This window comes from Crocuta crocuta, unplaced genomic scaffold, assembly GCF_008692635.1.
Source record: "Crocuta crocuta isolate KB4526 unplaced genomic scaffold, BGI_CrCroc_1.0 scaffold333, whole genome shotgun sequence".
NCBI lineage: Eukaryota > Metazoa > Chordata > Mammalia > Carnivora > Hyaenidae > Crocuta > Crocuta crocuta.
In genome coordinates, this window is record NW_027532856.1 from 1,971,152 (window position 1) to 1,996,929 (window position 25,778).

Below are 25,778 nucleotides of genomic sequence, written 5' to 3' on the forward strand. Positions count from 1 at the left end.
CAAAGGTTTTTTTCAATATATATATATATTTATTTTAATTCTTTTTTCTTTTTGCTCCTTTGGGTGAGTTTCATTGTTTTGTCCCCTGATCTGCTTCTGTGAAATATTTAACAGATCTAGTCTGTTGTTGAACCCCTCTAGTATATTTTTTAGTTCACTTATTATATTTTCAGCTTTGTAACTTCTGTTTGATATTTTTAAATATTTTCTCTCTTTTTGTTGAAGTTTACACTATGTTAATTCATTCCTCTGAGTTTGGTGAGCATCTTTATGGCCATTCCTTTGAACTCTATTGCTTATCTCATTTTATTAAGGTCTTTTTCTGAAATTTTGTTCCTTGTTTGGGACATATTCCTCTGTCTTCTTATCTTGCCTTTCTGTGTTTGTTTGTATGAATTAGGCAAATCAGTTACCTCTATACCAGTCTTGAAGGAGTGGCCTTCAAATATCTTATGGGACTCAGAAGCACTTATGCATCCTGGCCACCAATGCTGGGTGCTCATGCCAGGTGCTCAAGGGGTGTCTCCTGTGCAAGGTGTACCTGGCTAACCACCTCCTGTGGAGGAGCTGTGGCTGTGGCATGAGTATGTTGGTCCCTTGTTGGGCCCACCTGTGATGTGTGGCTGTGGCGTAGGAATGAGTGTCTATGTGCCTAACCTTGCTGTGTAATATTATATAACAGCATAGTATAGATTTAATTTGGAAGCATAGCATTTTTCACATAGGCATTATACCAGTGTTCAGTCTTTTTCATGTTAAAAAATAGACTGAAATTTAGATTATAATATTTCAAAAAATAACCACAGATGTTGGTGAGGGTGTGGAGAGAGGGGAACCCTTTTATACTATTGGTGGGAATACAAATTGGTGCAGCCACTCTGGAAAAACAGTATGGAGGCTCCTCAAAAAGTTAAAAAATAGAACTACCCTATCATCCAGCAATTACACTACTGGGTATTTACCCAAAGAATACAAAAATAATGATTCAAAGGGACACATGCACCCCGATGTTAATAGTAGCATTATCAATAATAGCCAAATTATGGAAAGATTCCAGGTGTCTATTGACTGATAAATGGATAAAGAAGATGTGAGATAAACAAAGCCAAATACACAAATAGAAATATTACTCAGCCATAAAAAATAATGACATATTGCCATTGTTAAATGCATTAAGGAGAGGAGAAAAAAGAAATTTTGTTTACAAAAATATAATTTTCCTGCTGTGGTTGAGTGGCTCAGTTAGTTAAGCTTTAGACTTTGGCTCAGGTCATGATCTCCTGGTTTGTGAGTTCAAGCCCTGCATCAGGCTCTGTGGTTCAGCTTGGAGCCTGGAGCCTGTTTCGGATTCTGTATCTCCCTCTCTCTCTGCCTCTCCCCTTCTCATGCTCTGTCTGTTGTCTCTCTCTCAAAAATAAATAAACATAAAATATATGTGTAAATATATACTATATATGTAAATACATACATACATACTATATATATATATATATAATTGTTCCCTCATGTGAAACAAAGCACTTTAATCATTTACTTGTGACCCTATTCTCACTGTGCTGATTTTGGGATTCTACTGATACCATTCACTCAAACTAATACTGATTTTCTAACTAAAATTTAAGATCATATGAAAAGTCAGCTGAGTTTCTGGGACGGTTAACTGTTGCATATAGGTTTGTAAGACAACAGGAAATTTAAGTGGTAGGAGAATAAACCAAATGGTTATTTCTGTTTATAATACATATACTGATGTGAAGTCATATATTTTATATTTCATTGCACAGACATTGAAAACTGGTCTGACAATGGTCGGGAAAGTGGTGACTCAGCTGACAGGCACGCTGCCTTCAGGTGTGACAGAAGATGATGTTGCCCTCCATAGTAATTCAAGGAGGAGTCCTCTGGTTCCAGGCATTATCACAGTAATTGACACCGAAACAGTTGGAGAGGGCCAGGTAAGAACTTCCAATGTAAATAATATAAAAATAACGCTTGTTGGGGTGCCTGGGTGGCTTAGTTAAGCGTCTAACTCTTGGTTTTGGCTAAGGTCATGATCACAAGGTTTTGTGAGTTTGAGCTCTGCATTGGGCTCTGTGCTAAAGTGCAAAGCCGACTAGGGATTCTGTCTCCCTCTGTCTCTGCCCCTCCCCCACTTGTGCTGTTTCTTTCTCTCTCAAAATAAATAAATAAACTTTAAAAAAATAATAAAAATGACACTAGATATAACCTCAGTTGGAAGATTAATAATTGATCTTTAAGGCAGAGGCTTGCTCATAGAAGCAATCAATAGGGCCTTCCATATTTTGGAGGAAATTAAATAAATTATTGACTAATTATGATGTTTACAAGTGATAATAATTAAATAATATCAAATTTTATTACACATTTATTTATAAATATGAGAAATACACAAAGTCTCTAAGTGTATGTTAGAACACATACATGGTAATGTTTATCTATATACATACACTGTAATCCTATATCTTCAGATAATGCAGAAACATTTAGAATATAATAATCTAATTATAAACATGAAAAAATAAATTACATAGTGTAAATCTGGCTGGTAATAAGCCAGTTGGGTTTTGTTTTCTTCTCCCATGCACTCATAAAAATCATTTTCTTTTATATCACAGTCTTGAATTTTAAAATACATTTCTGGGGCTGACTGGGTGGCCAAGTCTGTAAAGTATCTGACTCTTAATTTAGGCTCAGGTCATGGTTTCATTGTGAGTTCAAGCCCCACGTTGGGCTCTGGGCTGGTGGTGTGGAGTCTGCTTGGGATTCGCTCTCTCCCTCTCTCTCTGTCCCTTCCCTGCTCGTGTTCTCTTTCTCTCAAATTAAATAAAATAAACATTAAAAAAATACATTTTTGAAAGGAAGTTAATTTTAAACTTCTAAGAGTTTGTCATCATTGCTATAAAAAATTCAATTAAAATTGATTAAGAGAATAGGAAAGAAGTAGAGCAACATTTATGAAATAGAAATTATTTTAATTTTATATAGAATATATATTTAATTCTTTTTTCAGAACATAATGCCTGGAATCTATGTGAGTCTTTAAAGTATTAACCCTAAATACTGCATGTTCTTTTTAGGAAATCTTTTTTCAGTTTATATAGTGATTCAATACCTGATGAAAGATAATCTTTGACTCAATACTCATGGACTAGTTCCTATAGTAAGATCAAGTTGCATTTCAAAAAATTGTAGGCTCCACTGCAATTAAATGACAAAAAAAATCTTGAAGTTCTAGGTAACTGAATTTAGCTATTATATTTTATTTGAAATCAGAATACTAATCATTCTCCACGTCTCCCACGTTAACTTTGTGGTTCACCAAACATGTTATAGTGCAGGCCTGTATTCTTGTTTAAAACTCTTTTTAATGAAGTGCTAGCAGACTTTGCAGTTGACTTGTAATGAGTTTTTTTTAAGTTGTGTTAATTAGCTCAAGTTGACAGACACAGACATGTTAATTTTCTTTCTTAATTGGAATTAAATATTTAAACCCTTAGTGTTTTATGAGTGTTAAAGTAAAAAATATTTTCTTTTGTCCTTTGATTCTTAATCAATTTACCTCCAAGACCACCCACATTTACTGAGTAGTAACAATCTTCCTGAACATTGTCTAGTTTGGTGAGTATAATATGTAAGTCTGTTAAACATCTAACATTTGTTGACAGATGGATTCTGGTCATTTAAAAGTAGAAAATGTTATCTCGTTATTTTTGGTGAAATAGAGGTATAACTCAATTTATTTTATTATATTTAAGTGTAGAAACATGTAAAAAGAAAATTTTTAAGTAAATATATAATTATAGTTAATGGCCTTACATTAAATAATGCCCTTATGTTTTGAAATATGTCTCCCCTGTTCTTTATTAACTTTTTATAACTTTAAAGTGAATTCTCAGATTTGAAGTATGGAAATGAAGTGTAGATTGTGGAGTTGCAAAAGTTCATTTTTCTTGGATAATTAATTATTGACACTTGGAACAAGTAAAGTTGTTTGTTAGGAAATAAGAGTTATAGAAATGTTAGCTTTAAAAGTTAAAATAAGTTAAAAAGTGTCATTCAGCCTGAAGAATATTATCTTTTCTATTATTTGTTGAGATTATAATCTCTTTTCATTCCGTTTTAACATTCTGAATTTTTAATTGATTTAAAAATTCTTTTTATAAAGCAGGAAGTAAATTGATATTCATTAAATGGTAAGTTGCTATGTGCATTTTGAAAGAATTATAACTATTTTTTTAAAGCAACAAGATTTCCTGACTATAATACTATCCTCCTCTTTTTCATTAAAGTGAATCTGTTTTTTGTCAAGAAGACATTTTTGTCTCTGATACATAGTTCAGTTGGAGTAGAGGGCTGTTTTTAGGTTACGCTGGATTGTATTAAAAAGACTTCAGTGGTTATTGTCATAGATTTATCACCACTAGCCCTTTCCAACTGATGTTTGACCTTAGCTGTAATGTTTTTCCTTTTCCATATATGTCTCAGGAGCTAAAGCTGACGTTGTGTTCATTTTTTCTGTTTAAATCCATTGAGCCTTTAACAAAGATATTTTCATGTTTACAGTGGCAGTATGTAAAATTTGATTCACCGTTTTTCTAATCCTAAATTGATTAGTTTGATTTTATGTTGATGGGATCATTGTGTGGTAACTGCATTACAGAAGAGTGGATTTGTCTTTGTGTCCATTTTTTAATCTGTGTTACTTGTTTTATTTAAAAGCATTTTGTGGCTAAGATAAGCTACGTGGTATTAATTTGCCTTTACGCATTTATATAATTGAAGTTAGCAGTGTGGCAAAGTCTCTAGTCAAAGGAAAATGTGCCAGAATGATGACCTAAACTTGCGCTATTTCTTTCCCTGAGTACAAGTGTTATCCATAATAATTTAGTGGTTCCTGAAGTGTTTTATCTATCTTTCTGTTCACATAATAAAGGCTTATCTACCTTGTATCAGTTAAAGTGCTTTAAATAATATTAATATAGTCAAGTTATTATTAACACATGCTTAAGAAGTTCAGCCTGTTTAGTTGAAGTGGTGAGTAAAAGTACATGTCTTAGGATAATTGTATTGGGATATATTTTATATTATTAATTTGATGTTGTAGACAAAGTGATAATGCAGTGGAGAAAATCCTTCCAAAAGTATCTGGTTGTTATATTTGTGAAACTTATAAGGAGAAGATTTAAAAAATTTTACGTAGTAGTATCAGGCATTACTGTACACTAATACTCATATGCCTTCTTCTGTATTGGTACCATCAAATAAAGAACTCTGTACTAATTGTATTGGAGATGGAGATATAGGATTATAATATATGAAAGGAAAGGAAATCTTTTAAGATTGAGTTAAAATAGTTAAGTAGACAAAAGACAAATATTTCACAGAAAAAATTAAAACATACAGATTGTCCCTGATTAAAATGTCTTGACTTAATGATTTTTCAACTTTATGATGATGTGAAAGTGATATGAATTCAGTAGAAACCATACTTTGAATTTTGAATTTGAACTTTCCCTAGTTCAGTGATATGTGGTGTAATACTCTCTTATGATTCTGGATAGCAACAACCAGCTGCAGCTCTGAGTTGAGTCAGCCACGTGATTGCGAGGGTAAACAACTGATACAACTTATCTGCACCCATATAACCCTTCTGTTTCTCACTTTCAGTACGGTATTCAAGAAGTTACATGAGATATCCAACATTTTATTATAATTTTTTTAAATATTTTTATTTATTTCTAGGAGAGAGAGAGAGAGAGAGAGACAGCATGAGCAGGGGAGGGTCAGAGAGAGAGGGAGATACAGACTCTGAAACAGGCTCCAGGCTCTGAGCTGGCAGTCAGCACAGAGCCCGACGCGGGGCTCGAACCCACGAACCGCGAGATCATGACCTAAGCGAAAGTTGGATGCTTAACCGACTAAGCCACCCAGGCGCCCCCCAACATTTTATTATAAAATAGGCTTTGTGTTAGATGATATTGTCCAGCTGTAAGCTAATGTGAATGTTCTGAGCATGGTTAAAGTAGGGTAAGCTAAGTGTGTTGTTCGGTAGGGTAGGTGTATTAAATGCATTTTTGGCTTAAGATATTTTCAACTTATGATGGGTTTATTGTGATGTAACCTCCTCGTAAGTTGACTAACATCTGTATATAAATGCTATCTGATCTATATCCATGACTTCTCTTGTTGTAAGAGAAAGGAAAATATAAACTATACTGAGATACCGTTTGTCGCCTGTGAGAATGAGGGAGATTCAAAAGCAGTGTATTCTACATTTAACTTCTAATTTTGAAACAATGAATAGAGTCATAGTAATTTGCAGAAATATATTTGTGTGGTCTTTATCCAGGTTTCTCCAACTTCCCTATAATACTGACATCTTCTATAGCTGTAATACAATATTAAAACCAATATCAAGTCGACAAAGGCACATTACTGTTCAATTTCTATAGACTTAGGATGCCTGGCTGGCTCAGTCAGTGGGGCGTGCAGCTCTTGATCTCAGAACTGGTAGTTCAAGCCTCGCATTGGATGTGGAGATTGCTTAAAAATTAAATCTTTAAAAAAAAATGTTACAGACCTTAGTCAACTCTCACTGTTTGTTTTACTTGCATTTATTTGTGTTTGTTCCTGGGTGTATATAGTTCTATAAACTTTTATTCCTTGTATAGATTCACATAATTAACACCACCCCTAAGATATAAGACTGTTCAACACATACCTTTTTGTATTCAGACTCATCCCTCAACCTACCCCCATCCTTTTCTCCCAACAACTATTATATATTCTCTTTCTCTATTATTTTGTGATTTATAGAATGGATATATGTGAAATCATATAGTATTATTACATTTTAAAGCTAAATTTTGGACTAAATATGATATCTTTGAAGATAGTTTAGTTTGTTGAATGTAATTATTATCCCTCTGTAGTATTCCTGTGAATGGCTGTATCTATTTGTTCAACCATTCACTCATTGGAAGACATTTGAATTATTTCTAGCATTTTGCTATTATTAATAAGGCTGCTATGAACATTTATTAAAGACTTTTGTGTGATTTCTGTAGTTTTCATTTCTCTGTATTGAACGCCAAAGAGTATGATCGATGAATTTTATAAGTGCATATTTAGTTTTGTCAGAAACTGTTCAACTGCTTTGCAGAGGGGCTGAACTGGTTTACATTCCCTCCAGTAATGTATGATAGTTGGCAGTTTTCTCATCAGCCTCTATGGATGATGACAGATGTTTTAGGACATCTTTAAAATAGTGAAATAAATGAACTGTTAAGTCTAAATTCCACATTTAATGAAAGTACCTTTCAGGAATGAAGGGAATATAAAGACATTCTTATAAAAAGAAAAGCTAAATTAGACCCTAGCTTATCTACTCTTTATTTTATTTATTTAATTTTTAAAAATGTTTATTTTTGAGAGAGAGAGAGCGAGTGAGCGAGTGCATGCACATAAATAGGGAGGGGCAGAGAGGGAGACACAGAATCCGAAACAGGATTCAGGCTCTGAGTTGTCAGCACAGAGCCTCATGCGGGGCTCGAACTCATGAACAACAAGATCATGACCTGAGCTGAAATTGGATGCTTAACTGATTGAGCCACCCAGGCGCCCCTATTTTTTAAAACATGTTTACTTAAATGTAAATTTGAGAGAGAGAGAGTGTGTGTGTGAGAGCGAGTGAGGGCAGTAGCGGGGAAGGGCGGAGAGACGGGGGGAGAGAATCCCAAGCAGTCTCTGCTCTGCCAGCATAGAGCCTGATGTGGGGCTTGATCTTGGGAACTGTGAGATCAGGACCTGAGCCAAAATGAAGAGTCGGATGCTTAACCGGCGAAGCCACCCATGAACCCTTCAGATCTACTGTAAAAGAATGGATAAAGGAAGTTTTCTAAAGAAATTATAACAAAAAAAGGCTTGTAACTTTAGAGATAGAGAACAATGGGAGAGGTAAAAATAGAAGCATATATAATATATTGAGTTTCATAAGTTAAATTTGGTTGAAGCAAAAATTATAACACCTCATGACAACATATATAAAAATACTTAGGTACTTAATAGTTTTCAGAAAGTGGGGAAGTAAATTGAGCTTCATAAAAATGTTAAAATCTTGTACTAAATATCACTCCATCAGAAAAGTTAAAAGACAACCCACTAAAGGGGAAAAATATTTGGAAATTATATTTTTTATAGGAGACTAGTATCCAGAATATAGAAAGAACTCTGACAACTAAATAAAGAGATAGATAACCTAATTTTAAATTGAACCAAGATACAAATAAAGATTTTTCTGAAAAATATATACCAATGGCCAATAAACACATATGAGAGCCCTCATACACTGCTTGTGGGAATGTAAAATTGTGCAAGTGCTTTGGAAAAGAGTTACCAAATGACTTAGCAATTTATATTCTAGGTATACTCAAAAGAAATGAAAATATACGTCCACATATATGTATGTTCATAGCAGCATTATTTGCAATAGCCAAAAACTAGGAGCAACTTCAGTGTATTTCAACTGATTGGTAGATGGATAAGTAAAATGTGGTATGCATTTAGAATGTAATATTCTTCAGCAAGAAAAAGAAATGAAGCACTGTTTCATGTTGTAATGTGGGTGAGTCTTGAAAATATTAATTATACTTTGTGAAAGAAGCCAGTATCAAAAGAGTATATGTTGTATGATTCCATATATATGAAATGTCTAAAATTAAGAAATCAATAGAAAGAGAAAATAGATTATAGTTGCCCAGGAATGGGAGTTTGGAAGGAATGAGGAAATGTGGGGCAACTGTTAATAATTATGGGTTTCCCTTTATTGATGAAAATGTTCTCAATTTGATTGTGGCAATGGTTCTACAATTGTGTGAATATGCCATATATCCCCAAACAAACCTTTAGTAAACATTTAACAAGCATGGTTTAACACACTTTCCCAGATACTACTTCTATAAGACTTCTTTTTCTTGTTTTCCTCACTTAATACTTTGAAAGTCAATGGAACAACTACAAAGAGAATAACTTATAATGCAAGTGTTCCCTCCAATTGTGATAAAATACACATAACATAAAAATTGGGATTTAGCCATTTTTTAAGATTACAATTCAGTGCATAAGTGTTTTTATAACATTGTGCAACCATCACTGTTACCTATTTCTAGAACTTCTTCATCACCTGGATTCATTAAATAGTAAATACTAACTCCCCAAATCCCTGTCCCCACAGTCCCTGGTAACCATCATTCTGATTTCTGCTTCCAGTAGGCTGCCCGTAATTAAAAAGATGTAGAATACAAAGTGTTGTAAAGGATGTAGAGAAATGGGAAACCTTACGCTTTATACTGGTGGAAATATAAAATGATGTAGGTACTTTGGAAAACAGTTTGTTAGTTTCTTTAAAAGTTCAGCATATGTTTACTATATAACTGACCAGATTCACTTCTAAATATCTTTCCAAGAAAAATAAAAACACATTGACAAAAATATGTAAGTGAAAGAAAATAGAAGGCAAATTGCATGATTCTGTTTATATGAAAAATTGTCAAAAATTTTTAGAAAAGGCAAAAGAGATGAAATATACATAGGGATTCCCTGGGGCTTAGGGTTGGAAATCTACTCTAAAGTTAATATGAAGACATTTTTGGGATGATGGAAGAAATCTAAATGGAGAATGTGGTAATGGGTACACAGCTGTATAAATTTGCTAAGCATTATCCACTTATGTATTTAAAATGGGTGATTTGAATGTATACATTTAGTGATGATTCAGGAATGACTATCTGTTATGCTGAAGAAGTACATAAGTAGATCTTGTCTCCAGAAAATGAATACATTACTAGAAAGAATTTTCAAAAATAACTAGGGACTCTGGAAAGCAACCAGAAACTAAGAATGAAAAGATAAGCATGTAAAGATTCTAGAGCTTGGATAATAGTAATAGGATAAAATGGGAATTTTGCATGAGGCTGCTCTTATTCACATCTGCCTGGAGCTTGGTGAGCATGATTAGTTTTACCAGAGTAGAGTGGGCCATGTAAACAAGCTATTTCCCTTCTAGACAGGGGATTTACTTGATTTGGAGTAGTATATTAAAACCCAAGCCCAAAAGTGTTTGCACTAAAAACAGCAAACTTGGTAGGTGATGAGTAAGGGATGATGCGTAATTCTGCTGGCCTGAGATCGCAGTTCAGTTGGGGATTAATTTGAAGAACAGGGGAAAAAATGTTGGTGAAATATAAGCAGAGCCTCAGAGACCTTTGGGACAACATCAAGTGTACCAACATATGTGTAATTGGGATCTCAAAAAGAGAGGTGAGGAAGGGCCAGAAAAACATTTGAAGAAATGAAGTGTATAAATACTTACCTTTTTTTCCCCTTAATTTCTTTAAAAGGTAGACAGTTGTTTTAGGGAATAATTATAATATGTTTCTCAGTTGATAATACATATGACAACAGTAGCACAAAAGAATGGGAAGGAAATGCAGCTATGTTGGAGCAAGGAGCTATAATTTTTGCAGTTAAATTTGGAATTAACTGACAATCTTGTAATCTGTAGAGCACCTTGTAACATATACAGCATCCGCTAAAAAATTAATCCAAAAAATTAAGAGGAATTAAAATAGTAATATTAAAAATAACACAAAAGAAGAGGATAGAGGTACAGCAAACACCCGAGACAAAATAAATAGCAAAATGGCAGACCTAAATCCATTATGTGCATAATTATATTAACTATAAATGGACTTAAGTTAAAAGAGATTGATATCAGACCAGAATCATTCAGATTCAGAAACATAATTGGCTGAAGTAAAAGGATTGAGGAAGTGTACCATGCAAACAGTAATCATAATAGTACTGGAATGGCTATATTAATATCAGACAGATACTTTAGGTCAAGAAATATTGCCAGAGAAAAAGATGTTTCATAATAATAAGAGGGTCAGTATAATAGGTAGATAAAGCAAGTATTAATATGTAAACAGCTACAGCATTGCCCAACAAACATTACGCAAAAATCTGACAGATTGAAAGGAGAAATTATAGCTAATTAACATTTACAGCTTGAGATTTAAATACTGTGCTCTCAATAATAGGAAAAACTAGACAAAATTTGTGAAGATTTAGAAGACTTGGTTAACACTACCAACCAGCACAATGTACCACTCCCCTCCAAACCTGTAGAATTTGCCTTCTTTTTCTTTAAATGTTTTTAAAAGTTTCATTATTTATTTTGAGAGAGAGAGAGGGAGAGAGAACTCCAACCAGGCTCTTTGCTGTGGCAGAGCCCCGACTTGGAGCTGGAACCCATGAACAGGGAGACCCCAGCCAAAATCAAAAGTCAGACACTTAACTGACTGAGACACCCAGGTACCCCTAGAATTTGCATTATTTTCAAGAGCGTCTGGAATGTTTTACAAGGTAGACCTTATGGTTGGGCAAAAAACAAATCTAAATATTATGAGAAGCATGTTTTCTGCAAACTATGGAAATCATTAACAGAATGGGACGCCTGAGAGGCTCCATCAGTTAAGCATCCACTCTTGATTTCGGCTCAGGTCATAATCGCATGGTTGCTGAGATCAAGTCCCACATCAGAATCCCATGCTGGCTAATTGGGAATCTCTCTCTCCCTCTCTCTCTGCCCCTCCTGTGTGCACCTGCTGTGGTCTCTCCCCCTCAAAAATAAATAAACATAAAAAAATGACAATGAAATTACGGAAATCTCCAAATATTTGGAAATAAAACACACCTATCAATAACTCATGGGTGGGAGAAGGAATCCCAAGGAAATCAGAAAATATTTGCAATGGAATACAAATAAAAAGTGAACATATTAGAATTTATTAAGTGCAGCTATTCTTTTGCATAGAGGGAGATTTATAGCTTTAAATGCTTATAGTAGGAAAGAAAAATGGTCTGAAACTAATCTTCATTTTTCCCTTTTTCTAATCTGAAAAAGAAGAGCAAATTATAACAAAGCAAAACAAATGAAGTAAATATGGACATTAGTCAACAAAATAGCAAACAGTGAAATATTGGGGAAAATCCAAAATTGATTCTTTGAAAAGATAAAAAAAATTGATCCTCAGAAAGTTAAAAATGGCATTATCATATGAACAGCAAACTGACTTCTGGGTTTATATGCAAAAGAATTCAGAGCACGGTCTTGAGGCAATATTTACGCACCCATGTTCATTGCAGCATAGTCACAGTAGTGAGGATATGGAAGCAATCCATATATCTATCACTAGGTGAATGGATAAAGAAAAATCTGATATATACATACTATATAATAATATTATACAGCCTTGAAATAGAAGGAGCTCTTGTGACATATTACAACATTGACAAACCTTGAGGACATTTTGCTAAGGGAAATAAAGCCATCTCAAAAGTGTAAAAGTATATTCTTCCGGTTATTTTAACTCTCTAAAGTAGTCAAAATCATAAGAACAGAAAGTAGAAAGGTGGTTACCAATGTCTGGGGGGAGGGGGGAGGAAAAATCAGGGTTTAGTGGGTATAGAGTTTCAGTGTTGCAGATGAAAAAGTTCAAGAAATTTGTTACACAACAATGTGAATATACTTAATGGACTGAACACTTAAAAATTGTTAAGATGGTAATAAAGATCTATGCACAAAAATTGATAAATCAGTAGCTTCACTAAATTGTAGATTAGAATGAGAGCAATAGGTGAGAAAATTAAAGCATTAAGGTAATAAAGGATGACAAATCAGCCATTTCTATATAATGGATTGTTGTAATGGTTACAGTACTATATAAAATCATTGAGTTGTAAACACGAAATACGTGACTTAAGGTACATAAATTATACCTTTGTAAAGCTTTTCACACTAAAAGAAAAATTAACATTGTCAGTGTAGGACTAGTTCTGGTTTACTTCAGATTAAATTATTTATGTTTGAATATCATAATCCAGTAATGATCTACTCATGAGCAAGCATTTTCCAGCAGGTCGTAACATAATAAGAACTGTACGTTCCTGTTGTTGAATGTAGCTCTACATAGCTTATTTTATGCTTTTTGTTTTTTCTGAACCTTTACTTCAAGAAGTTGTTGTCTCTGTCCTCTACAGTAAAGCCCGTCAACTGTTTTTAGAGTTTATATGATTGATCTTCTGGAGTATATCTTTTCTTCCTTCCTAAAGTGGCATTCTTACCCATAGTGACAATAATCATCCAGTATAGTGAAAGCAGTCATGCATGTTTTTGCTCAGGGATATAGCTCAGTCTCAGTAATTGATGAGTAAAGTTTAACTTCCATTTGCCTTCTTTTTGTAAAGGTGCTTGTGAGCGAGGATTCTGACAGTGATGGTATCGTGGCCCACTTCCCTGCTCATGAGAAACCAGTGTGCTGTATGGCATTTAATACAAGTGGTATGTCCTTTTCCTTTTCATTTATGTCATGGGTTTTCAACCAGTTTTTTTTTTTGGACATGGAAAATATGAAAATATGGTATCTGACTTGTCATACTGTGTCGGTGTGTATCAGAAAAGTAAGTAGACTTCACTAAATGGTTCTTGAATGAATGAATTTAAATTTTTTTGTTGTTGTTGTTTCTAGGAGAGAGAGAGAGAGACCGCGTGAGCAGGGGAGGGTCAGAGAGAGAGGGAGTCACAGACTGAAATAGGCTCCAGGCTCTGAGCTGGCAGTCAGCACAGAGCCTGATGCGGGGCCTGAACCCACGAACTGCGAGATCATGACCTAAGCGAAAGTCAGACGCTTAACCGACTAAGCCACCCAGGTGTCCCTTGAATGAATGAATTTAATATAAAAATTTAGGAGGTGGCCTGGGTGCGTCAGTCAAACATCTGACTTTGGCCCAGGTCATGATCTTGCTGTTCATGAATTCAATACTTGTATCAGGCTCTTTGCCAACAGCTCAGAGTCTAGAGCCCTCTTTGAATCTGGATCTCCCACTCTCTCTGCCCCTCCCCCACTCACCCTCTGTCTCTCAAGAATAAATAAGTATTTAACCAAATAAATAAAAATTTAGAAACCTACTAAGCATTAGTTTTGCTCTCAGTAAAGAGGTAATTGAGTATCAGCAGTAGGTAAACTGTGCTATTGAGTTGCATTCATTTCTGTATTAAAATTAAGCCAAGAACTTCAGTATTCCAGACTACATATTAATGTATGTAAGTGGCACTTTCTTTGTAATTTAAAATTTCTTTTTCACTTTGTAGTATATTATAAAGTATTTGCTTGTATTTTTCCCTGTGTTTTGGTAGTGGTTTTTGCTTTTTTACTTATTCTTAAGGCATTTGATAAGGTGTGATGTTATAGTAATGTGGAATGTCATACTACTTTCTTTTTTTTTCTCCAAACTTTCTGTTATTTAAAGTTTGGACATCAAAATAGAGTTAAAAGATAGTATAGTAATGACCTATGGATCACTACCTTGATTAAATAGGTGTTCACATTTAATGTGTATAATAAATAAATATATGTATAGGTATATGTATGCTTATGTATATATGCTTGTTTACCCACGTATGTATAATATGTGTACATAGGTATGTGTAGTTTGTTGAATCATTTAAATGTAAGTTACATATGTGATGACAGTTTAACCACTACAAATTAATCATGCTTTCCTAATAGTGACTTTTTCCCATGTAGCCAGATACTACGTTGTAGTTTAGAAAAGGTAACACATTATACTATTTAATATCCAAGATATAAAGTTTCCCAATTGTCTCAAAAATGTATCCTGCAAAATATATAATATAATACTGTGTTTGATCACATGGCTATGTTAGTAGCCCCTCAAAATATATCATATTGGAGATAGGTTTTTCTTATGGAGATTAGCAAGTAATCTACAGAGTGTTATTTTGGCTACATTTCTTTTTATCTATTTCTTTTTTATTTTAGAGAGAGTGTGAGTGGGAGAGAGGGGCAGAAGGAGGGAGGGAGGGAGGGAGAGAGAAAGAGAGAGAGAATCCCAAGCTGACTCCATGCTTAGCATGGAGCCCAACACTGGGCTTGATCCCACGACTCTGGGATCATGACCTGAGCTGAAATCAAGGGCCAGACACTCAACTGGCTGAAGCCCCTTGGCTTCATTTCTGAAACAACTTTTTACTTAATAGTTGTATTGGAGAATGGTGGTTTTTCTCATATCATGTTTTCTGCAAGATTAACTACTGTTCTATAGAAAAATAGTTTTCTCTCATCAACCAGGAATAAACCATAGTTCTCTTGTATGTAAAAGGCAGTATAAATGCTTAATTCTTTCCCTTTACTTATCAATTTTCATGGTTAGGAATTGGTTTAGTACTTATAGTGGTGTAATTCCATTCCAATGTAGTAATTTTTAAAATACTGTGTTTTTAAGTAAAAGATAAAATTGCTCTTTTGCTTTCAGAGCTGAAATAGTCTTCATAAACTTACAATCTTTTTAGATCTTATCCCTTTGGTTGATGGATCTGAAGAGATTGTCATTTTTATCTTACTCTGCAGAAATGATCCTATCAGTTAAAATTGATGGAAAGACCCATCTTTTTTTTCCCTTTTCATCTTTTCAAATAAAGAATGATGGTAAGAGGATAATATAAAGCATTGTGAATAATCTTCCTTCTAGTATCTTAATTAGTCATTTTTGATAGAGAGGAAGATTTTTGTAGTGATTGTTGATCAGTAGGATTGATTTAATTAATGAAGACAAAGATTTATGGAAATGCTCTGAATGTTATGGGAATTAAGTTAAGTTTGAAGAAACAATCTGGAAGTTATGTCACTTACAGCACTCTACTTGGAGTAACCAGTATGACTCAGTTTGATGGTCCATCTGTTATGTCAAATCTCCTTTGTATTAATGTATATTTTATATCTCCATAGTCAGAGTACTTTAGACATTGGAAGCTGTACTTTTTCGTGCCTGTGGCTTTCCATTGTAACAAGTACATACTATTTAACTTAAAAGAATATTGTAGTTATCCCTGTCATTGTCTAGCAGTGAAGTCTAGAAAACCACAGTTTACTATAATTTCATACTTTTTACATACATTTTTTATTCGATTTCTATTTGAACTCCCAAATCTGTGTTTTTATGGTAAGATTAAACATTTTTATATTTATACCTTCTGTTTTGTATTCTCAGAGCACTAGTTGTATAACTCTATGATATAATTTATCTTGAAGTAATCATTTGTTTAAATACCTGTCTTCCTACCTAACCTCTTAGTTCCAGTTTACGTTATTAGAGTTCACTCTTGGTGTTGTACATTTTGTCAATTTTGGCAAATATGTAATGACACATGTCTGCTATTATACAGAGTAGGTTCACTGCCCTAAAACCCCCCTTTGCTCTGCCCGTTCATCCCTGCCTTCCTCAACCCCTGGCAAGCAGTGATCTTTTTACTTTTTCCATAGTTTGTTTCATTTTCCAGAATGTTACATAGCTGGAATCTTACTGTATATAGTCATTTCAGATTGGCTTCCTTCAGTTCCTGATAAGCAGTTAAGGCTCCTCCACGTCTTTTTATGCCTTGATTGCTCATTTCTTTTTAGTGCTGAATAACATTCCGTTGTGTGGACATACCATAGTTTACTTGCCATTTGTGTATCTTCTTTGATGAGGTGCCTGTTCAGATTTTTTTTTCCATTTTTTAATTGGGTTGTTCATTTTTAAATTGTTGACTTTTAAGAGTTCTTTGTTTATTTTGGATAGCAGTCTTGTTTAGGATACTGATATCAAAAAGGTTTATGGTCCCTAGAGACTCCATCCATATTGCCTGGCTCAGTCTTGGTGATTAAGTTAACAAGGGACAGTCCTTCCACATGGCATCTGTTGGTGTGATAGGGACTTAAAGCAAGGAAGGAAAATCCTTTGTGGAGTAAGGACAGAATGCTATGAGATGAATATTTACTTTGGCTATTGGGGAAAGTTCCTCAGAATGAAGTCAATTCTAAATTGAAACCTAAAAGATGATTAGCTGGGAAATAATGATTCTGTGTCTGGTATAGAAATAAATATTAGTTGAATGAATGCGGCAAGAAAAATATGGCACATTCGACATAGATTGTGCAGCAGAGTCTATACAGTGGACTCATCCATTTATTATGTGGCAGGTATATTTTTCAGTGTGTCATCATTTCTGCAACATTTTATAAATGCTTTGTTCGTGTTTAAATATTTGAATTAAATGGAGGGTTCATAACTCAGCAACCACTCACAAAATTGGTTTGCAAAATCTTTCATAGAAGATGGTGGAGATTGCATGCAACCCCTTGCAATTTATCTTAGTAATTTACTGTTCAGCTCTGAGTGTTTTTGCTACTCAGAATATGACTGTTATTGCTTGAGTATAAGCAAATGTATCTATAAAAGATTCAATTCTCAGTGATTTGAAAGCCTTGACTTTTTTTTTTTTTTTTTTAAGCTGGTCACTACCTGAATTGTTACTTATAGAATGACATTGGGTTTAGCTGTGGTTGCTAAGTATTATTCAGCTCATATGTGACATTTTATTTTACTTGTCTAGTTTCTGTATTATATTGCTTGTTTTATCCTAACCCTCTCAGATTGAGACATATATACCTAGGTACATATGAAATGTTTGAAGCAAGAGGCTGCATTGCGCTTTGTAAATGCATGGCTACCTTAGTAGTTATTTTTCTCCCTGTACTTATTTATCTTATCATTTTAAAAAATACTTTTGGGAGATCAAATGAGGTATTTTCTATTGATCTTTCAATCCTCCAATGTTATAAAGTGACACAGTTTTCTGCTCTCTGGTTGAATTGGTTTTATTAGCTTCTGAACATTTATTAATTGGTATTTTGTAGAAAGATGTATAATTTAAATGGGCATTAATACCGTACTTATGTTTTTTTTTTTTACTTAAATTGGCCTTTTCAAAATACAACTGTAGGTCCTCTAGTAACACCTTCCAGTTTTTCTTCAACATGTATCCATACATGTTTCTAAATTTATTTATATCAATAAGTTTTAAATGTTTTTGCTCCTCCAATAATTCTCTTACTTAGTTAAAGGCTTTTTCACAAGGTATGTAATGTGGCCAATAATAACACTAGTGCTTGTTAGAATACTTTTTACAAGTTTTGGGAAGTTCATTAAAAATAGGCAGAACAAAACATACCAACATTGATTGTGTTTTTGTTTTTAAACCTGATCATTCTGTAACCACTTTACCTGAACATATCACATATCCCTGTTATACTTAACAATATAAATAAATTTCTTAGTATTTTTTTTAGAGAGGCATATTTTTGGATGACAGAATTATTAAGATGTCCTAGAAATACATTAGAATTCAAAAAGAAACCAGACCTGTTGTGCACCTTCTGAGAAATGTTAAAAACAATGTAAAATGTACATGATGAAATAGCACTCCAAAGTGAATTAAGTAGAAAATGTAGCTTGTTTGGGTGGTATGCAGTTCAGTTTTGCATGGGACCTATTCAGCCAAGAAATTAAGGGATGCCATTAAATGACTTTGTGAAACTTCTAGTTCAGCAGCTGCATTCAGTTTGTTTTTCAATTTATCCTTCCCATTCTTGTTTATTAGCTGTGACTCTGAGTCCTGAATTAAAACAAATATTTTAATGGCAACATTTATGATTTGTTTGGAAGTGCCAGAGAGGCCTCTGGTGCTTAGATCTGGGTAGGTTCGATATGGGTGGTGTAAAATTTGTGGTCTCAATGATTTAGATACACAATGTGTAACATTTTCTAGGGAGCTTTTTTTTTTTTTTAAATTAATGAACTTCAATTTTGGGGGGCAGTTTCAGGTTCACAGCAAAATTGGAAAGTCCAGAGAACTCTCAATCCTTCCCTCACTCCAAATCTCCTACACTATTGGCATTCCACAACCGTGGTAGTTTTGTTACAGTTTGATGAACATATATTGACCCAATCGTTATCAGCCAGTGTCTGTGGTTTACACTAGGGTTCCCTCTTGGTGTTCACACATTCTGTTTTGACAAGTTAATATTGACACGTATCTACGTTAATAGTATCGTTTCATTGCCTAAATGTTTTTCATCATGTTTGGGATGTTGTTATTTGTTTAATCATTCTTTCTGCCTCTTTTCCCCTCTTTCACCTTCTGGGACTCCTGCTACTCCTAGATTAATCTTGGTGGTGTCTCATAGGTCTCAGGGGCTCTATTCATTTTTCTTCATTCTTTTTTTCCTCAAACTAGATAATCTCAGTTGGTTTCTTCTGCCACGTTCAAGTCCACAATTTGAGCCCCTCTACTGAATTTTTCAATTTAGGTATTGTACTTTTGAACTCCAGAATTTATGTTTATTTCCTTTTTTTAAATAATAATATCTCTTTATTGATATCCTCTGCTTGGTGAGACGTTGTTCTCACACTTTCCTTTAATTGTCGACATGCTTTCTCTGCATCCTTGCTGGCATTTGGTATTCTTGCCAATTTTTAATTTTATAAATACTAGATAGGGGACTTCTGTAAGAGAGGTGATTTGGAAATCTTTTTTCCCAGTCAGAAGTTTCTATTTTTATCTTTTTAGCAGAGTCTTTTGCAGAACAAAATTGTTTACTTTTTGTCAAATCCAATAAAAAAATAGCAATTGTGTTTTTGTGTTCCTGCCTAAGAAATGTGCACTAGTCTGGGGCCTGAAGATTTTTCTCCTATGTGATTTTCTAATAGTTTTCCAGTTTTACATTTTATATTTAAATGTATTTTTATTATTTTTTTAATTTTTATTAATCTGTTAACGTTTATTTTATTTTTGAGAGAGAGAGAGAGAGAGAAGGAGGAGCAGAGAGAGAGAGAGAGGGAGACAAAGGATCTGAAGTGGGCTCTGCACTGAAAGCAGAGAGTCTGATGCAGGGCTTGAACTCGCAAACCAAGAGATCGTGACCAGAGCTGAAGTCAGATGTTCAACTGACTGAGTCACCTAGGCACCCCTACATTTTATATTCAAATTTATGGTCCAAATGGTTATTTTTTGTATAATGTACTGGATTAGGTCATGGTCTTTTTTTTGTTTGTTTATGGATATCCATTTTGATACTTCATCATTTTTTTTCAAAATACCATTGTTTCTCTGATGAGTTTCTTTTGCACTTTTTTCCATTAAAGTAACATACTTTTTGGGCTATTTCTGGATTCTCTGATAAAGATGAGTTTTTAGCTCTTTTCTGTATGGGAATATCTGTATTTTGCCCATAATTTTCAGGCATGTTTTGAATAGATAGTTTTCGACAGTTATTTATTTTTCAGCAGCTGCCAGCACTCTTTCTTTGTTCACAGCTTTTATCTAGTATTATTAATCTCAACCCTCTTGATTAGTTGGGTACAGAGTTGCATTTTTGTGGGGGGCAGCACCCTAATCTGTAGTATCAACTCAAATAGAGCCACTGAAAATTTTTAAAAAGGTTGCTTTGTTCTCTTTGCCTTCACATATTGTGGATTCTTCTTCCCCCAGCTGTTCTGCCTGATGTAAGAGCTACTAGTTTTATTTATGTTTTTCTTTTTAATTGAATTTTGAGATAGGTTTTCTAAAACTTTGTTTTTGTTTTTGTTACAGGGTTAAAACAGTCTCTCTCTCTCTTTACAAGAATCATCTCTGTTTTATTTATTCTACAGAGTAATGACTTAAATTGAATACCTTTGGGCATAGTAAATATTTCACATGAAAAGTAACCAGAAAAGGTGTCAGAGAGGTGACCTGTAAGAGATATTACAAACATTTCTGTTTGTAACCAGAAAAGGTGTCAGAAAAAATAGCAGCTCAGGGTGCTTGGGTGGCTCAGTCGGTTAAGCAGCTGACTTTGGCCCAGGTCATGATCTCATGGTTCGTGGGTTCGAGCCTAGTGTCGGGCTCTGTGCTGACAGCTCAGAGCCTGGAGCCTGCTTTGGATTCTGTGTCTCCCTCTCTCTGCCCCTTCCCTGTTTGAGCTCTGTCTCTCAAAAAATAAATGTAAAAAAAAAATTCAAAAAATAGCAGCTCATCTGACACATAATAACTAGAAAATATTCTTCCGTGGATCATTTAAGTGTTACAAATCCTGAGAATGTTATACACATAACAAACTAGGTACTACATATAATTAAATCTTGCTTGCAAATCATCCATTAAAAAATGCTTTGAGGTGCAGATCACCTATGTATTAAACATGAGTCTTTTACCTTTTCCAAAGAATTTAAATAAATATATCAAATAATTAAAGTTAAGTGGCTCTTAAAACAGCTATCAGTCAGGTTCAAGGACACACTGTTCCACATTTCCCATAAATTGGGGTTTTCCATTGCAGCTGCTCTTTGTCGTTTATCTGTTTGATATCTTCCTCTGTTGAGTGGGTTCCTTCAGATACGTAGATTTCCAGCTTATGTTTAAACAGTAAACACTGCTGAAGTTTTTTATCTGCACAGCCAGATAAGGCTTGCCAAAGAGCAGTGAGGCACTGTTGGAGTGAATCTGATAGTAACCAAATAGTCTTCGTTTATCTCCTCAACCTCCACACCACCTTCCCTTACCACTTCCAGTTCTTCTAAGGTGTTGGGCTTCTCTGGGTCCCAGATGGTTTGAATCAAATCATAAACCTCTGGCACTTTCTCTTCCTTCTCTTCCATGATCCGGGGCTGTCTGTGCCTCCCCGCCCCCAGCTCAAAGAGGCTGGAGAGCCACAGGTGTCTGTTCAGCATCCAGGCAAACAGCCCAAACACCCACTCCATCCTCACGCTCCGCCATCCCTCCAGTCTCTTTCAATTTTACAAATTCAAACCAAAATTCTCTTTGCTGGTCATCTGAGTGGGTAAAATGTTCTCAGGGACCGTAGTTTAGATAGTAACCTGTGTACACATAGTAGCTTGGGCTGCTGTAACCACATCCCGTAGATGTGGTAGTTTAAACAACAGAAGCTTTTTTCCCCTCACAGTTATAAGGCTTGAAGCCTGAGATCAGAGTTCCAGCTTGATTTGGTTTCTAGTGAGGTCTTTCTTCCTGACTAACAAATAGTTGCCTTCTTGATGTGCCTTCACGTGGCTTTTCTTTGGTGCAAGAGAGTGCGGAGAGAGAGAAAGAGCTAGTTCTATGGTGTGTGTGTGTCTCTTTCTTTTTAAATTGAAGTATCATTGACATACAGTGTTATATTGGTTGCAGGTGTATAACATCTTGATTTGACAATTCTATACATTACTTGGTGCTCACTATAATAAATGCAGTCACTATCTGTCACCACACAAAGTTATTACAATAATATTGGCTACATTCCCTATGCTATACTTTTCATCTGTCTTATCTATTTTATAACTAGAAGTTTGTATCTCATAATCTTTATCTAATTTGCCCATCCCCCTTACCTCCCCTCTGGCAAGCACCAGTTCTCTATATTCAAGATTCTGGTTTTATTTGTTTGTTTGTTTGTTTATCCGTTCATTTGTGTCACTTTTTAGATTCTACATTTAAGTAAGATCATATAGTGTTTGTCTTTCTGTGTCTTATTTCACTTAGTATAATCCTTCTAGGTCCATCCATGTTGTTGTAAGTTGCAAAATTTAATTCTTTTTTATGGTTGAGTAATATTCCTTATTTTATACGTAAATATATATAACATCTTTATCCATTCATCTGTCAGTGGACACTTGGATTGCTTCCATATCTTGGCTATTATAAACAATGCTATAGCAAACATAGGGTTGCATATATTTGAATTAGTATTTTTGTTTTCTTTAGGTAAATGCCCAGTCGTGGAATTACTAGATCATATGGTTGTTTTGTTATTAATTTTTTTAGAAACTTCCATACTATTTTGCATAAATGTTGCACCAATTTACCTTTCCCACCAATAGTGTACACAAGTTTGTGGTGTGTCTTTTCTATGAGGACACTATCGTATCAGATCTGGGTCTCACCCTATGACCTAATTGAAACTTAATTACATCCTTAGAGACCCAACCTCTAAATACAGCCTTGGGGTTTTAGAGTTTCAGTATATGAATTTAAGGGCTACACTGGTATTTAATTCATAACAGATTTGGTTACTCTTAGCTTAAAAAAAAAATCTTATTTGGTCATAGCCCAATTTGAGGTTGTTCTGTCTGTGATTGTCGTATCATACTTTTTCCATGTATTTAGTTTCATTTTAAGATGCTCAAATATTTTATAAGAAATGTTAAATGTTAATGATCTCTTCATCTTGTATTGTGTTGTCCAAAAGTATTATAGTCTGGCACAGCTTTACTGCTTTAATTGGTTCTACTACCTTTTTCTCCAATATTTAGCCATATTATTTTTCAGCTCCTTAAACATTTTGTATCGTTTGTCTCCACCTGAAATCCTCTTTTACCAGAGCAACTTATTTATCTCTTGAGTCCCATTTTTACTTGTCATTTTGTGAAGACCTGCCTGACCCTAAACAAAATTTCATGTCCCCCCCTCACCTTGCTGCTTAATTGGGCAAGTTACTTAATATGCTTGGATTCCCCCCCTGCCCACCCCTAGTATTTCAGTTTTCTTATCAATGAAATGAGGGGTGATAATGATTTCTAAAACAATACCAAAAACATAGTGACACTCCAGAAATTTAGCTGTTGCTGTTTTCAGTGTTATTAACCTCCCTCATCCTAGTTTAAATTTATGTATACCCCATCAAAAGTATTGTTTCAAAATGTTTTCTGCTAGAGGTAAGCTTTTACTTTGTCCTTAGGTATTTATTATTAGCCTGGTAATTTTCACATAGTTTACAGTAAGTAAGTAAACACTGAATTATTACATTTATTATTTTTTTTCCATCATTATCATTATGGAAAAACTATGGCATAGCAGAGATAAGGCACTACTAATTCAATGTAATTACTCATTTGTTGAATAAAACTCAGTTATTTCTAATTCGTGGTTTGAACAAGAATTGTCTTTTTCCCAAAATGTAGGAGTGATGCCTGGTGGCAGATTACATAAAATCAAGAAACGCATCACATATTCTTAAGATTGAAATATGTAAAGTATTTTAAAAATATCTTGTGGAAATTATATTTGTATAACTAAGTAAACTAGACTGGCATGTTAAGTATATTACCTTTGACATAAAAGAAGGTAGCGTTTTTATTAATTAAATTGGAAATTAGAAACATAAAAAAGGAATTCTGGGGATGCTGGGGTGGCTTAGTCTGTTAAGCATCTGACACTTGATTTTGGCTCAGGTCGTGATCTTACGATTGATGAGTTTGAGCCTCGCCCGTGTCTATCTGGCTCTGCGCTGACATCGAGGACCTGCTTAGGGACTCTGTTTCTCCTTCTCTCTCTACTCCTCTTCTGCTTGAGTGCTCTCTCTCTCTCTAAATAAATAAACATATTTTAAAAAAAAAGGAAATTCTCAACTTTCTGCAGTAAACCTGACATTTCTAAAACAGACCTGTTGTCTTTAACTTGGTGAATAATTGATCTGTTTTCCAGAGGCGTTATTTCTGCCAGCTGAGTAGCTGAGAGCTGTGAAGTACAGCACATCTACATTTTAAATAATTGCCCTTCCTTGGCAGGAAAATTGCTTTTCCATCCATTAATAAGAGGAAAATGAATGTTGGGTCTGTAATAAAGTAGATTAAACATGTACCCCTTTGGATGCTTGACTGCATCTTTAACAGACTTGAAATTTTTCTGGGTACTTAAATGCTGTATATTGAAAGGTGGTGGTGGTCTTGGGTTAATCATTAAAAAAGTTTAGGTTGGATTTTATTTTTTCTTTTGCAAAGAGTTTTCCTCATTGATCACAGTGAGTGGCCAGAAAAATACCTTGTGTTGATTTTTGCTAACATCTGTAATGCCTTACAGATTTACAGAATTATGTGGCTTCAGATTTTTCCTCTCATCCAACAGCTTCTGGTTTATTACTGCCAGTCACTTATACTATATCACTAATAATGCAAAGGGAGCTTGAAGAGTTTATTGCTTTTATTTTCCTAAGAAGGGGATGTTTCCACTATAGATTTGTAATTACTCTCCTCTGTCGTCATCTTGTAAAATGACGTATTTTACTCACATAATGGATTATTCCCTGAAGGGTTTGTTCATTTTGCTCTCTCTTCATTGTGGCACAGGCCTTGTATGAGAGCCGGTGGTAACTTTTCAGGTTTGAGTTACCATAAAGTACAGTAGGCATCATAACTTAGGGCCCTCACTAGTATTGTGGCCCCACAAAATGTTTAATTCCTTTTAAAAGAAAAAAATAATAATAGTAATACACTTTTAAGCTAATGGAATACTTTAATATATTTTTAAAACCAGAAACTGTAATCATAAAATATAATTGTAAATATTTTTCATGGAAGTGGGTTCCATAAAGGTAAAATTGTCCAGGGCCCATGAAAGTACTAATGTAGCCCTGGGTTCTGCGTATCCATTATTAAAGAGGAACCCTTCTCCTTCCCTGACACTGTTGCCATAGTATTTCTAGTTAATTAAGCAAAGGTACCGGATTCACACTAAATGAACTGATGAAAGATGTGAATACGTACGTTGGCATACTATGTAAAATGTGAGGTAAACACATACACAAACATGCACACACTTGTAACCCTGTAGCTACCTATAACAGATTTAACTATGGCAGTATTACTCCAGTATTAAATTTTGAAGAATGTAAAGAAGAATATCTATAGCCAAGTACATACATGCAAAGTAGCCAAGGGTGAATTAAACATTTGCTTATCAAGGCAACTTTAGTGGTTGTTAAGCAGTGAAGTACTTGAATATTTATTGTCCCTTCTGCTTTCCTCTCCTCTAGAATGCTCTA

The 25,778-nt window shown here is 34.4% G+C and overlaps 1 protein-coding gene and 1 pseudogene across 1 annotated transcript in view; one reads left to right on the plus strand and one right to left on the minus strand.

Moving 5' to 3' along the window:
* The window catches only part of BCAS3 (BCAS3 microtubule associated cell migration factor), a 586,605-nt gene that overhangs the window by 172,117 nt on the left and 388,710 nt on the right, over positions 1-25,778 (plus strand). The window contains exons 14-15 of the mRNA XM_077745617.1: positions 1,785-1,955; positions 13,330-13,423. Coding sequence (XP_077601743.1) covers positions 1,785-1,955; positions 13,330-13,423 — 265 coding nt within the window. The remainder of the gene's footprint in view (positions 1-1,784; positions 1,956-13,329; positions 13,424-25,778) is intronic.
* LOC144216291 (cytosolic iron-sulfur assembly component 2A pseudogene) lies at positions 21,242-21,723 on the minus strand (annotated as a pseudogene).